The sequence below is a fragment of the Peromyscus maniculatus genome, chromosome 8 (genome assembly GCF_049852395.1).
Source record: "Peromyscus maniculatus bairdii isolate BWxNUB_F1_BW_parent chromosome 8, HU_Pman_BW_mat_3.1, whole genome shotgun sequence".
NCBI lineage: Eukaryota > Metazoa > Chordata > Mammalia > Rodentia > Cricetidae > Peromyscus > Peromyscus maniculatus.
The window spans coordinates 5,023,370-5,035,612 of NC_134859.1; the positions used below are offsets into that span (position 1 = coordinate 5,023,370).

General features: G+C 49.9%; 1 protein-coding gene across 5 annotated transcripts in view; it reads left to right on the forward strand.

Moving 5' to 3' along the window:
- Tvp23a (trans-golgi network vesicle protein 23 homolog A) overlaps positions 1-12,243 on the forward strand; it is a 38,515-nt gene that overhangs the window by 20,063 nt on the left and 6,209 nt on the right. For 2 of the 5 annotated variants that reach the window (XM_076577878.1, XM_042283544.2), the window contains exons 3-7: positions 7,097-7,255; positions 8,103-8,247; positions 9,475-9,564; positions 10,232-10,360; positions 11,439-11,567. In XM_076577878.1, coding sequence (XP_076433993.1) covers positions 7,097-7,255; positions 8,103-8,247; positions 9,475-9,564; positions 10,232-10,360; positions 11,439-11,567 — 652 coding nt within the window. Of the gene's footprint in view, positions 1-7,096; positions 7,256-8,102; positions 8,248-9,474; positions 10,361-11,438; positions 11,568-12,243 lie in introns of those variants that run through there. The other 3 variants (XM_076577880.1, XM_076577877.1, XM_076577879.1) reach the window with 3 other exon arrangements.

Genomic DNA, 12,243 nt, shown 5'->3' on the forward strand with positions numbered 1-12,243 from the left:
AGCGTCTGAACTCTGGCTGTCACTGTGCCACTATCATTAGGAGGGTGACATTTGTGCCTCACCCCATCCCACTCCCCTCTTTTAAAGAGGAACTGATGAACACAGAAAAAAAGGACTTGTTTTCTGGAGTTTTCCTCAGGCATCCAGCTGCAATGACCAAGTATAGTTGGGGATTTTTAGGTGTGATTTTTTTAAACCACAGACAGGCCACCCAAGGCACCAGAACATCACCCTGTGAGTCGGTCTGCCCTGGAAGGCACTTGTGTCTCCGTGCAAAATCCAGACCAGCTTCCTGTGGTCTTTCTTGGTCTCCTGTTTCATTCAGATTTTACACAGGATGGAGAGGAGTGGAGCTTGCGCCCTCCTCACTGGGGTCCTTGTCCGTGTGGCGAGCTGTCTTGTCCCCCAGCCCCTGCTCCTGGGCTGATTTGAGACAGATTCCTGCATCCTCTCAAGGGTGCTTAGCAGGAAGGTGACTGAGAAAGGAAGATAACAATGTCTCAGCCAGCTGAGCTGGGCCACCTGTCCCCACACGCCAACTAAAAGAGATAAGAAAGAGAGATGTGTTCAGTGTGGCCACACTGGGAAAAGGACCAGATTGGTGGGTCCAGGGCCCCCAAGTCTGTCTTCAGGGTTTTAGCAGTTCGTTGGGTTTAACTGGAGAAAGGGTGGAGACAGAGCAGGCAAGAGTTTGACGTGGTTAAGCAGTTCTGATGAGGGTGTCGTCGTCTGAGAGCACTGTTTTATCTCCTTCTGGAAGGTGGGCCTGAAGAAGCCACTACCAGCATGGCCACGCAAGGAGCAGTCGGGGCTAAGTCTCTCTGCTCCAGCGTGTGGCCCCTCAAGGGCAGGTGGATGTGGACATGGCCTGTTGCACAGACTCACCTTAGCTGGGCGGAGTTTTGAGTCACTTGCCACCAAGGTCAGTCCCTGAAGTCCTAGGTGACTGGAGAAGAAAGGTAGAGGGAGACACAGGGCTGGGAAGGGACAAGGTGGACTTATGTCAGGAGCAGTGCCCTTCTTCATTCATGTCTGTGCTACACTGACGAGAACATTCCGGAATGCCTAAGGGCCAACAGAAACTGAAATAGGATGTGTGGTGTGGAATTCATGCCAGAGAGCCCACGTGCAGGTCTGGGGAGCGGTGAAAAAGCCCGGCCTTCCTGGTGAATGCTGTGCAGGCGGCTAGGCCAGCCAACCTAGCTCAGTGGCTTACCTCAGGCCAGTGAGAGACCTTTTCTCTGAAAACAAGGTGGACAGATTCTCAGGAACAACATCGGAAGTTGAGATCTGGCCTGCACACTCACGTGCACACGCATGTGCACACATATAGACACACTCACACTCCATAGTGCAGGTTGGGTATGGTGCTTCACAGCTGTAATCACAGAACTTGGAGATTGAGTCAGGAGGATTACAAGTTCTAAGCCAACTTGGGCTATTGGGGCAGAGGTGATGGCTCAGTGAATAAAGTGATTGCTGTGCAGGCAGGAGTAACTGAGCTCTGATCCCCAGCACCCATGGGAAAGACTGGCATGGTGGCCCATGCCTCTAATGTCAATGCTGGCTCACAGAGGCAGGCTCGCCAGCTGGCCAGCCTAGCCACAGCTGCCAGTTCCAGGGTCCGTGAGAGACCTTGTCTCCAAAGTAGGGGAGTGAGGCTGAGTGTGGCGGCGCATACCTTTCATCCTAGAATTTAGGAAGCAGGAGCAGACAGATCTCTGTTAATTCCAGGCCAGCCAAGGCTAGATAAGACCTTGTCTATAAATGAATAAACACGTTTTAAAAATCGTAAAAAGGGATAGAGAGTGATTGAAGAAGGAACTTGACACTGACCTCTCACCCAGGTGAATGCACCTGTGCACACATCTGCATATGCCCAGGTGAGTGCAGCTGCGCACACATCTCCATATGCACAAAGAAAACTAAGCATAAACCCTGAGCACAATTTTGGAAGTAAACAAATGAAGAATAGCCTTTTCTTTCTTTCTTTCCTTCCTTCCTTCCTTCCTTCCTTCCTTCCTTCCTTCCTTCCTTCTCTCTCTCTCTCTCTCTCTCTCTCTCTCTCTCTCTCTCTCTCTCTCCCTCCCTCCCTCCCTCCCTCCCTCCCTCCCTCCCTCCCTCTCTCCCTCCCTCCCTCCCTTCCTACCTTCTTTTATGTGTGCAAATAAGGGTGCAGACATGTGTGGAGGTTGGAAGACAACTTGGAAGAGATGGTTCTCTTTTTACAATGTGGGTCCTGGGAATTGAACTCAGATCATCACCTGAGCCATCTTGCCAGCCCAAGAACAGTTTGTAAAGACACATGTTGGATCCCTGTTACATTTAGGGCAGTGGCCCTTTCCTCCTGTTCAGAGCTGCTGTGAAAGGTGGTGCGAAGGGGTTGTGTGTGCCTAGCTGAAAATGGTCCAGTTGCCTTCTGCACCTTGGCTCATTTGAGTAGTGCTCGGGCCGCCGCTCGGCCCTGGTTACCGGCGGCTGCTTCCTGTGTGTACACACAGAGCCCACACCCAGGTGCCCATCCCCCTTATTACATAACCTGTGCTAAGGGGTTTTAGGTCTACAGAAAAACAGAGCAGAGGGCTGGGGGTGTGGCTCAGCTGGCTCAGTGCTTACCAAGCATGTGCAAAGCCCTGGGTTTGGTTCCAGCACTCCGTAAGCCGGAAATGACGGTGGGTTCCTGCAACCCCAAAACACAGGAGGATCGGGTTATCCTTGGCTACATAGTGAATGGAGGCCAGTCTGGGATACAAAACCCTGTCTCAAAAAAGAAAAACGGCGCAGAAGCTGCAGTGCCCACACTTCCCCCTGGATTCCCATCCCACAACTGTGGCACACTTGTTACAGCTACTGAACAACACCTTACTAACCACAGTCCAGCCTTCCCACAGGGCCCTCTCTCTTCTGGCCATACATTCCGTGGGGTCTGATAAATGTGTGTGGTGACTTGCACCCTCCACTATAGCACTGAGAGAACAGCTTCGCTGATCCAAAGCCCCCGTGCACCTGTACCCCTCCTCCGCTCTCAGAACCCCCGCAGAATGGCCTCTTCACCATCTCTCTGGTTCTGTGATTCGCTGACACAGCCTCTTCCCACAGCGGAATTCACGTGGTGTGCTTCTCATGCCTCCCGTCTCCTGGCGTTGGAGCAGTGCACTTCTGTGGTGGGACCGACCTCCCAGCCTGTGCGTTCCTCTACCAGGCACAGGTTAAGACCTCCAGTGAGACCCACACACACTTCAAGTTGTGAACCTACCTTGTGTTCCCCAGGAAATGGGTGTCCACTTCAAGATAGGGGCCAGCCACCCAGCCAGCCGCGGAGTAAGAAGGAAAGAAAGATATATAGAATAAAGACAGGTAAAAAGCCCAGAGACAAAATATAGTTTAAAGAGAAACAGGATATTTTAAGTTAGGAAAGCTGGCTAGAAACAAGCCAACCTAATGCCGGGCATTCATAAGTAAGAATAAGTCTCTGTGTATTTATTTGGGAGCTGGATGGTGGGCCCCCAAGGGTTAAAAAAACCAACAACAACCACACTTGCCCTTGAGATAGGAAGCTTCTAGGTGTCTCTTTGAGGGGAGGGTTGGATACTGAGTAGAAAATACTATCAGTTGAGCATGAAGAGGGACCTTTTGGGGGTTGTGGGGGGATTAGGAATCCTGGAAGATCCCTTGAAAATGCCCCCCCCCACAGCATGACAAAAAGATTGAGGTCAGGGGGGAATTTCCTTGTGGCTCCTTGGTGGTGGGGACCAGTCTGAGTGACATTGGGCTGAGGTAACAGCTGTTCTCAATCACAGAGCAGTGTGTGTTGCGGAACACTGTGATGCCACCACCACACCACTTCTTCAGAGTCCTAGAAAGGGACACTGTGCCTGTTTATAGAGGAGAAGTGAGGCCTTTCTGTGTGAATGGACGTGTTCCTGTGTCAGAGTGCTTGTGTGGTCGAGAACACATGGGGGCTGATCTTCAGTGCCCATCCTGTTTTGAGAGTCTCTCTGTTTTCCCTCTATACAGGCCAGCCTAAGCAGGCCTGAGAGCTTCTGGGAATCCCAGCGTCTCTGCCTCCCCTTATCCATAAGAATGCCTGGAGCTCAGACGTTCCTGGCTTGTGTCCTGCTCTACTTGGGCTCCGGGAAATCAAATTCAGGCCCTTACCTTTGCACAGCAAGTACTTTTACCCCTGAGCCGTCTCCCCAGCCTGAGGCCGTGGGAAGTTGCACAGCATTGGAAAGGCAATGGAGCTACTAAGAAAGGGACCTGGAAGGCTGACCCCCAGCCAGCCCAGAATCATCCTGCCACTTGCCTCTCAAGGGATGCATCGGGAAGCCTGCTGCCCTTAGTACCCTATATGTGTTCAGGGCTGGAGCCACAGCCTTCAAAGCTTAGAAGCTAGTCTCTGGCCACCTGAGTATTAGCCTGGCATTGACAAGCTGGGCCAACTCCACTTGTAGACTCAAGAGGCGCTGAAAGAGCAGAATAGGACTCGAGCCATGGTTTGACGTGCATCAGGCTCTGCTTGAATAATAGTAATCAAAACACCTCCTGATAAGAATAAAGGAAGCAGGTGGACAAGACTGTCCAGAGTAAAAGCGCAGGCCTGACCACCTGAGTTTTAACCCTAGAACCCCTGGTGGGAGGAGGGAGCTGATTCTGAAAAGTTGTCCTCAGACCTCCACTTGCGTGTGTTCCCAGTGATTAAAAAAAAAAAAAAAAAGAGTTCATAATCATCCAGAATAATTGTCATCCGAGAGGCTTCAGCCAGCAACTGATGGGATCAGATGCAGAGACTCACAGACAAATGTTAGTCCAAGTTCAGGAAATCCTTTGGAAGTGGGGGAGAAAGGATTGTAGGAGCCAGAGGACGAAAACCCACAGAATCAACTAAACAGGACTCATAGGGGCTTGCCGAGATTCAACGGACAATGAGCGTGGGTCTCTGCTAGGTCCTCTGCATATATGTTATGGTTGTGTAGCTTGGTGTTCTTGTGAGACTCCTAACAGTGGGAGCAGGGGCTGCCTCTGACTCTTTTGCCTGCTTTTGGGACTTTGGGACCCTTTTCCTCCTACTGGGTTGCCTCATCCAGGTTTGATATGAGGGTTTGTGCCTAGTCTTATTGTAACTTGTCATGCCATGTTTGGTTGATATCCCTGGGAGGCCTGCCCTTTTCTGAAGGGAAGACAGAGGAGGAGTGGATGGGATTGGGGGCAGAGGGGAGGTAGGGAGGAGGGGCTGGGAGGAGAGGAGGGAGAGGAAACTGCAGTCAGGATGTAATATATGATAGAAGAATAAAATAATAATAATAATAAATTAAAAAAAAGATTTCATCTATTTCACATGTATAGGTCTTTGCCTGCATGTATGTCTATACATCACATGCAGTTCCTGAAGAGGCCAGAAGAGGTCACTGAATTCCCGGAACAGGAGTTATAGGTGGTTGTGAGCCGCCATATGGGTGCTGAGAATCAAACCCAGGTCCTCTGAAGGAGCAGCCAGTGCTTTTGACCACTGAGTCATCTCTGCAGCCCTTCCCAGTGATCTCAATCGACTCAATCACAATATTTAACACAACAAATACATTAAATTTTAGGAATTATTTCAGGGACTAATAAAATATTTTTTGCATGTGTATGTGTGTGTACATTAAAGAACTGGCTAGCTGCCGGGTGGTTGTGGCGCATGCCTTTAATCCCAGCACTCAGGAGGCAGAGGCAGGCAGATCTCTGTGAGTTCAAGGCCACCCTGGTCTGCAGAGTGAGTTCTAGGACAGGCTCCAAAGCTACACAAAGAAATCCTGTCTCAGGGGAAAAAATAATAAAAAAAAAAAAAAAAAAAAAAAAAAAAAAGACTGGCTAGCCAGCTTGCCCAGGGATCTTGTCTCTGCCTTTCCAGAGCTGGGATTAGAAGCAGGCAACCACACCCACCCTTTTCTGTGGATTTATGGGATCTAAATTCCAGTACTCACACTTGCATGGCAAACATTTCTCCACTGAGACATCTTTCCAGATCTATTTAAAATGTCTTGGATGTGACCTTAGCCTGGAAGAATGTCCAGGGTGAGTCTGTCTCTAGCATTACCTGGGTGAAGAGGCAAACTGTGCTGCTACAGCTAGCTGAAAATCACTAACCAGGTTCAGGAGGGTAAAGGAGTGTGAGCCCCCACAAATGTTATCTTCTGGAATATTCTAGGAAGTTTTGAAGTGCCACATAATCATGTCCAATATGAAATGGCAGGGCCATCTCCCGGCACAGAACAAGCCCTCACCTTGTCAGAGGAGAGTGTTCTGGCACACAGCTGCTCCTCTGCACCGACCGGCCTCGCCTTGCAGAACACCAAGCATGGGTGATTCGATCCTGTTTCTGGATCTCATTGAACATCCCGCTGTGAGCCAGACACGACTCTATAGGCGCCTCCGGTTTGCTCCCTGACCGCCTTCCCAGTGGTCATCGGCCTCCCCTGCAGTTCTGCTGAGGTCTCTTTCACCACCCCCTTTACCTGCCATTTTAAAAAGACATTTTGTGTGTGTGTGCGTGTGAGTGTGAGCAAGTGCACATACATGAGGTCAGTGCCGTTGGAGGCAGAAAAAGTATCGGGTCCCCTGTAGCTGGAGCTGCGGAGGGTGGTGAGCCGCCAGACATGGGTACTGGGAATAGAGCGCTGGTCTTCTGGAGGAGCAGCAAGCGTTTTAACCTCCAAGACATCTCTCTAGCCCCTGCCTGCCATTTTTTTTTAAATCCATGTTTTATAACTAATCCAGAAGTGTCATGTGGACAGACCACAGGCTAGTTAGGAACATAGTCTGTGATATTTTATTTAAAGAATTAGCTTTTTTTTTTTTTTTTTTTTTTTTTTTTTTTTTTTTTTAAGACAAGGTCTCATATATCTCAGGCTAGCCTCCCATCTCCATGTGGCTGATGAACTCGAATCCTCCTGCTTTTACCTCCCAAGTGTGGGTATTCCAGGTGTGCTCCACCACACCTGGTCTGTGAAGTGCTGGGATCACACCCAGCGCCTTGTGCAGGCCAGGTGACCACTGTCACCCAAGCCACACTCCAGCCACTCAGAGTGCTGTCCTCATTGTCGTTGTCTCGTAGCTGCTGCTGCGGTCTTTGCTCCATCTCACGTATCTGCACTCTACCTGTGTGCTGTCTGGAACTGGGACACCACAGCAAGAATCTGAAAGCCACATCCTCTCAGTGTCACCCACTGCCATCAGTATGTCCTCGGTGGCCATTGCTGTCTGCTCCAGACGGGTTAGTGATCCTTTTGGCAGTCAGCCCAGCTCTAGTTCTCTGAGTTCTCTAAAAGCCGCTGCTGCAGGCGGAGGGCCTCACACGGCTCAGGCTCTTCTGAGGCAGGCTGGCATCTGACAGCATAGTGCTCAGGGACCAATGTCTGAGGAGACCCCAGCATCTAGTTACCACTCGTTGCCAAGCAACTGGCATGAGCTGGATACCCATTCGTTTCATCACTATTTCCACTCTCCAGGAAGATACTTTGCCCGGTGGCCTGTGAGCTCTGCCCTGTGAGCTCTGCCCTGTGAGCTCACCTCACATGTGCTGGTGCCCTGTGAGCTCTGCCCTGTGAGCTCACGTGTGCTGGTGGAATGACCCAAACTTTACTTTTAGGGAACTGTTGTCACCACTGGTGGGAAGACAGAAATCAATCTCACTTCACTTCAGAGGTGACCTTGTTTCCAAGAGGGCAAATGATGTTTGGAGTCACATTAGGGGAAAGTCCTGGGTTCTTCGAGGGAGAAAACAGAGTAGTGTCCTAACACGTTTCAGAGGCTGGGGTGTAGCTCAGGTGTACAGTGCTTGCATAACATGCACAAGGTCCCAAGTGTGATCCCCAGCACCACATAGACCAGGTGTGCACATCTGTAATCTAGCACACAGGCAGTGTAGGGAGGAGAATCTGAAATTCGGGGACATCACTGGTCATCATTGAGGCCAGCCTAGGATGCGTGAGACTTTGTCATTTTGGGGAATGCTGAAGTGTGTGAACAGTGCTGAGTTTTGAGCTGAACCACGCAGAGACAAATGCCCCTCTGGTGATGCCAAAGTGAATTTAATGACCTTGCTCCTGGCTTCTCCCCAGGCACCCCCTGGCCACCTTCTTCCACCTGTTCTTCCGCGTGAGCGCCATCGTCACCTATGTGTGCTGTGACTGGTTCAGCAGGAGCTTCGTGGGCTGCTTCGTCACGGTGCTCCTCCTTCTGGCCTTTGACTTCTGGTCTGTGAAGGTGAGGCTCCCTCTCCAGGGACCTGTGGGCTTTGCTCCCGGGTGGTGCTGTGGGATCCAGGGCTGCTTGGTTTAAACTGTTTAAACACCGAGGGGCCAGCAAGAGAGCACAGCAGGTGAAGGGTGCTTGTCAAGCGTGGACCTCAGTACGATTCTTGGAATCTACATGGTGCAAGGAGAGAACCAAACCCCACAACTTGTCCCTTGACCCCCACAAGTATGCTGTGGCACATGAGTGGCCTTCTCCTCCACACAAAATTAATGTTTAAAAACTTGAAGGATTACGGGGCCCAGGGCACTTATCATTAGAGAGCAAAACCGCTTCTGTAAGTGACTTCCAGGGTCAGTTGTCACAGGTGCACAGATGCGTCACGGGGGGACGACCCCACATGGCTTTGGACTTTGCACAATTTTCATGACGCACACACACACACACACACACACACACACACACACACACACACACACACATACTATGACCGTCTGTTTTATTTTGAGACAGCATCTCACTATGTAACCCTGGCTAACTCCAGCTCACAGAGATCTGCCTGAGGACTGGGGTTCAAGGTGTGCACTGCCCATGACACCTGGCCAGAATTCCACTTTTTAAAATGGTAAGGGCCAGTATAGTGGCACACCTCTTTAATATCAGCACTCAGGGGGTGGGAGGAAAGGGGGTAGGTGGACAGAGGCAGGTGGATCTCTGAATTTGAGGTCAGCCTGGTATATATAGTAAGTTCTGGGCCAACCAAGTGAGACCCTGACTTGAAAAAATACAACAAAACAAAAAAAGTAAGCTTGTTAACGACGAGAAGCCTGGAAAGCTCACTTGAGGAACAGTTACAACTCAACATCCTTTCCCCTTTTTCTTTTGTGTGTGAGCATGCGCACGTGTGCTGCGATGTACATGTGGTCAGAGGACAGGTTGCAGAGTCAGTTCTCCTTTCACCATATGGGTCCTGGGGAATTGAACTCGGGTCAGCAGGCTTGGCAGCAGCATCCCCACCCACCGTCACCTTACAGCCCACACCCTCTCTTGATGTCCTCTGCAGTTCACAGCAAACACTAGTCAGTGCATTGGCACACACCCAGTGCTCACCACTTAGGAAGCTGAGGCAGGAGGCTTGAGAACTCCAGGCTAGCCTGGGCTACATAGGAAGACCATTACAGAAACAATTAGCCATTTTGTTCCTTGTGTGCTCACAGCCCTTTTGCCCACTTTCCTCAGAATGTAACTGGAAGACTCATGGTGGGTCTTCGATGGTGGAACCAGATAGACGAAGACGGAAAAAGCCACTGGATATTTGAAGCCAGAAAGGTACTCTGTGAGACAAGACAAACTATTAAGAACCTGGACAAGGCTGTGTGCAGCTTACACAGGTTCCCTGAGCACTGTGTGTGCCAGACCAGACCCTGCCCTACACAAATCCTCTGTGAAACCCACACAGCAACAGTGCACACTAAACAAGCAAAAACAAGAGTAACTTGTGGTGATATTTTATTTGTGCACCCCAATAAATCTTGCCTGGGGAACAGAGGAAAAGCCAGCCACTATAGTAAACATAGAGATCAGGCAGTGGTAGCTCACGCCTTTAATCCTAGTATTCGGGAGGCAGAGATTCATCTGGATCTCTGTGAGTTCAAGGCCACACTGGGAACAGAGCCAGGTATGGTGGCACACGCCTTTAATTCCAGCACTAACCATAGAGGTCTGGAGGTCTGTACAGACAGACAGGAAGTGATGTAGCTGGACAGAGAGAAGTAAGATGGCCGGGCACAGAAAGGATACAGGCGTGAGTAAACAGGAAGTAACTGTCTCTGAAGGCTGAGGGTTGGTAAGGTGAGCTTGGCTGTGGCTTGTTCTATTCCTCTGATCTCTCAGTTTTCACCCCAATATCTGGCTCCCGGTTTTTTATTAATAAGATGGTTTAGCAATTCATCTTACAGTCACTGCTTGAAAAAGGACAGTGGCTGTTCCCCAACAGGTCTCTCCAAGCCACATGGCCGCCACTGAGGCAGAGGCGCGCATCTTCTGGCTTGGCCTCATCATCTGCCCAGTGATCTGGATCGTGTTCTTCTTCAGCACCTTGTTCTCCTTGAAGCTGAAGTGGCTGGTAAGATACCCTGATCCCCCTGCTGCTGTGACAGACAGGGGCTGGAAGTGTCCTGACCCGGTGGTCACCCTAACAGTTTGGTGGAGATGGCCACATAGTGGATACATTCACCATTTGGAGGGTATCTTCGGGGCTTCCGTCATTTTTGCAGTTATATAACTATCACAGCCAATCTTAGGGTTTTCAAAAGATTTTATTATAAGTGTGTGTGTGTGTGTGTGTGTGTGTGTGTGTACCTGCGTGTGGTGTGCGGCAAGTGTGGGTGCCCTCAGGGCCCCGAAGAGTGCATGGGTTCCCCTGGAATTGCAACTACAAGCCTTTTTGTAAGCTGCTGACAGGAGTGTTGGGCACCAAACTCAGGTCCTCTGAGAACAGCAAGCTCTCCAGCCCATCTTAGAATTATTTTCATCACCCCCACCCAAAGAAAATCTATACTTTGTAGACCTTGCCCTCTATGCCATTTTCCTGCCCCCTGGCACTCACCTTCCTAGATAGACTTGCCTGTGAAATAATATATTTGTTCTTCTCTAAGAGGCTTCTTTCACTTAGCACATGTTCAGGTCCAACCAAAATATAGCATGTATCAGCACACTGTTTCTTTGCATGGTTAGTATCCACAGTATGAGTATACCACATTCTGTTTCATTCATTAGTGGATAGGGAATAATGCTGATATGAAATTGTTGTTTCTGAGGTACCGGGGAAGGAACCCAGGGCTGTGTGAATGCTAGGCAAGTACTCCAATGAGCTACTTCCTCAGCCCCCAGGAAGGAGTTTCTATTAAAAAGTACAGTATCCATTAACAGACCACCTTTCTTGGGTGGGAAGGCTGACAGTACTCAGGTTTTATTTGGGAGGGCTGTCCATTCACTGGGGACACAGAACACAGGTCACAGTAGCAGCAGCACCATGATGGTAAGTGGGCTGCACGGTTTGGCTTCCACACTGCCCCCCCGCAACTCCCCACCTCCATGGCTTTGGGCAGCTTCTCTCAGCTTGTCTCCTCCGTTTGCTTAGGCTACCCCTTCCCATGCAGTCCGCATGCTCAGCAGGCTTCCCTTTGCTTTGCCCAATGCAGGCTCTTGTGATCGCTGGGATTTCCCTCCAAGCTGCCAACCTCTATGGCTACATCCTCTGTAAGATGGGGGGCGAGGGTGACATCGGTACAGTTGCGGCCAGCTTTCTGTCCCAGACGGTGTTCCAGATGGTGAGTGACAAAGTGAAGGGCATCTGTCTGTTGGCAACTGCCATTCCTAACAGTCTTCCTACCAGCTGGCTAACCATGGTTTTTACTGTGTATATGTAAAATCTACCATGTTGACTATTTCCAATGTATAGTTCGAGCTCGGCATGATGGTATACACTTTTAATCTTAGTACTCTGGAGCAGAGGCAGGTGGATTTATGAGTTTGAGACCAGCCTGGTCTAAATGAGTTCCAGCCCAGCCAGGGCTACATAGTAAGATCCTGTCTCAATAAATAAGCAAATAAATAAAAAGCATAATAGGTAACTTAGTTCTAGGGACAGCACTGCAGATGCCATGGTCTAGCTCCAAAACCTTCTCACCTCCAACCAGAGCCTTCAGACGCTAGCTCCCCATTGTCCTTAGCTGCTGGCACCCACCATCCTGTCTGTAAGGGACTGACAGCTCCTATCAGCACAGTCAGAATCTGACATTTGTGACTACTGTTTTGTTTTGTTAAAGATTTTTTTATTTTGTATATGAATGCTCTACCTGCATGTCCACCTTTATGTCAGAAGAGGACACCAGATCTCATTACAGATGGTTGTGAGCCACCATGTGGTTGCTGGGAATTGAACTCAGGACCTCTGGGGGAGCAGCCAGTGCTCTTAACCTCTGAACCATCTCTCCAGTCCTACTG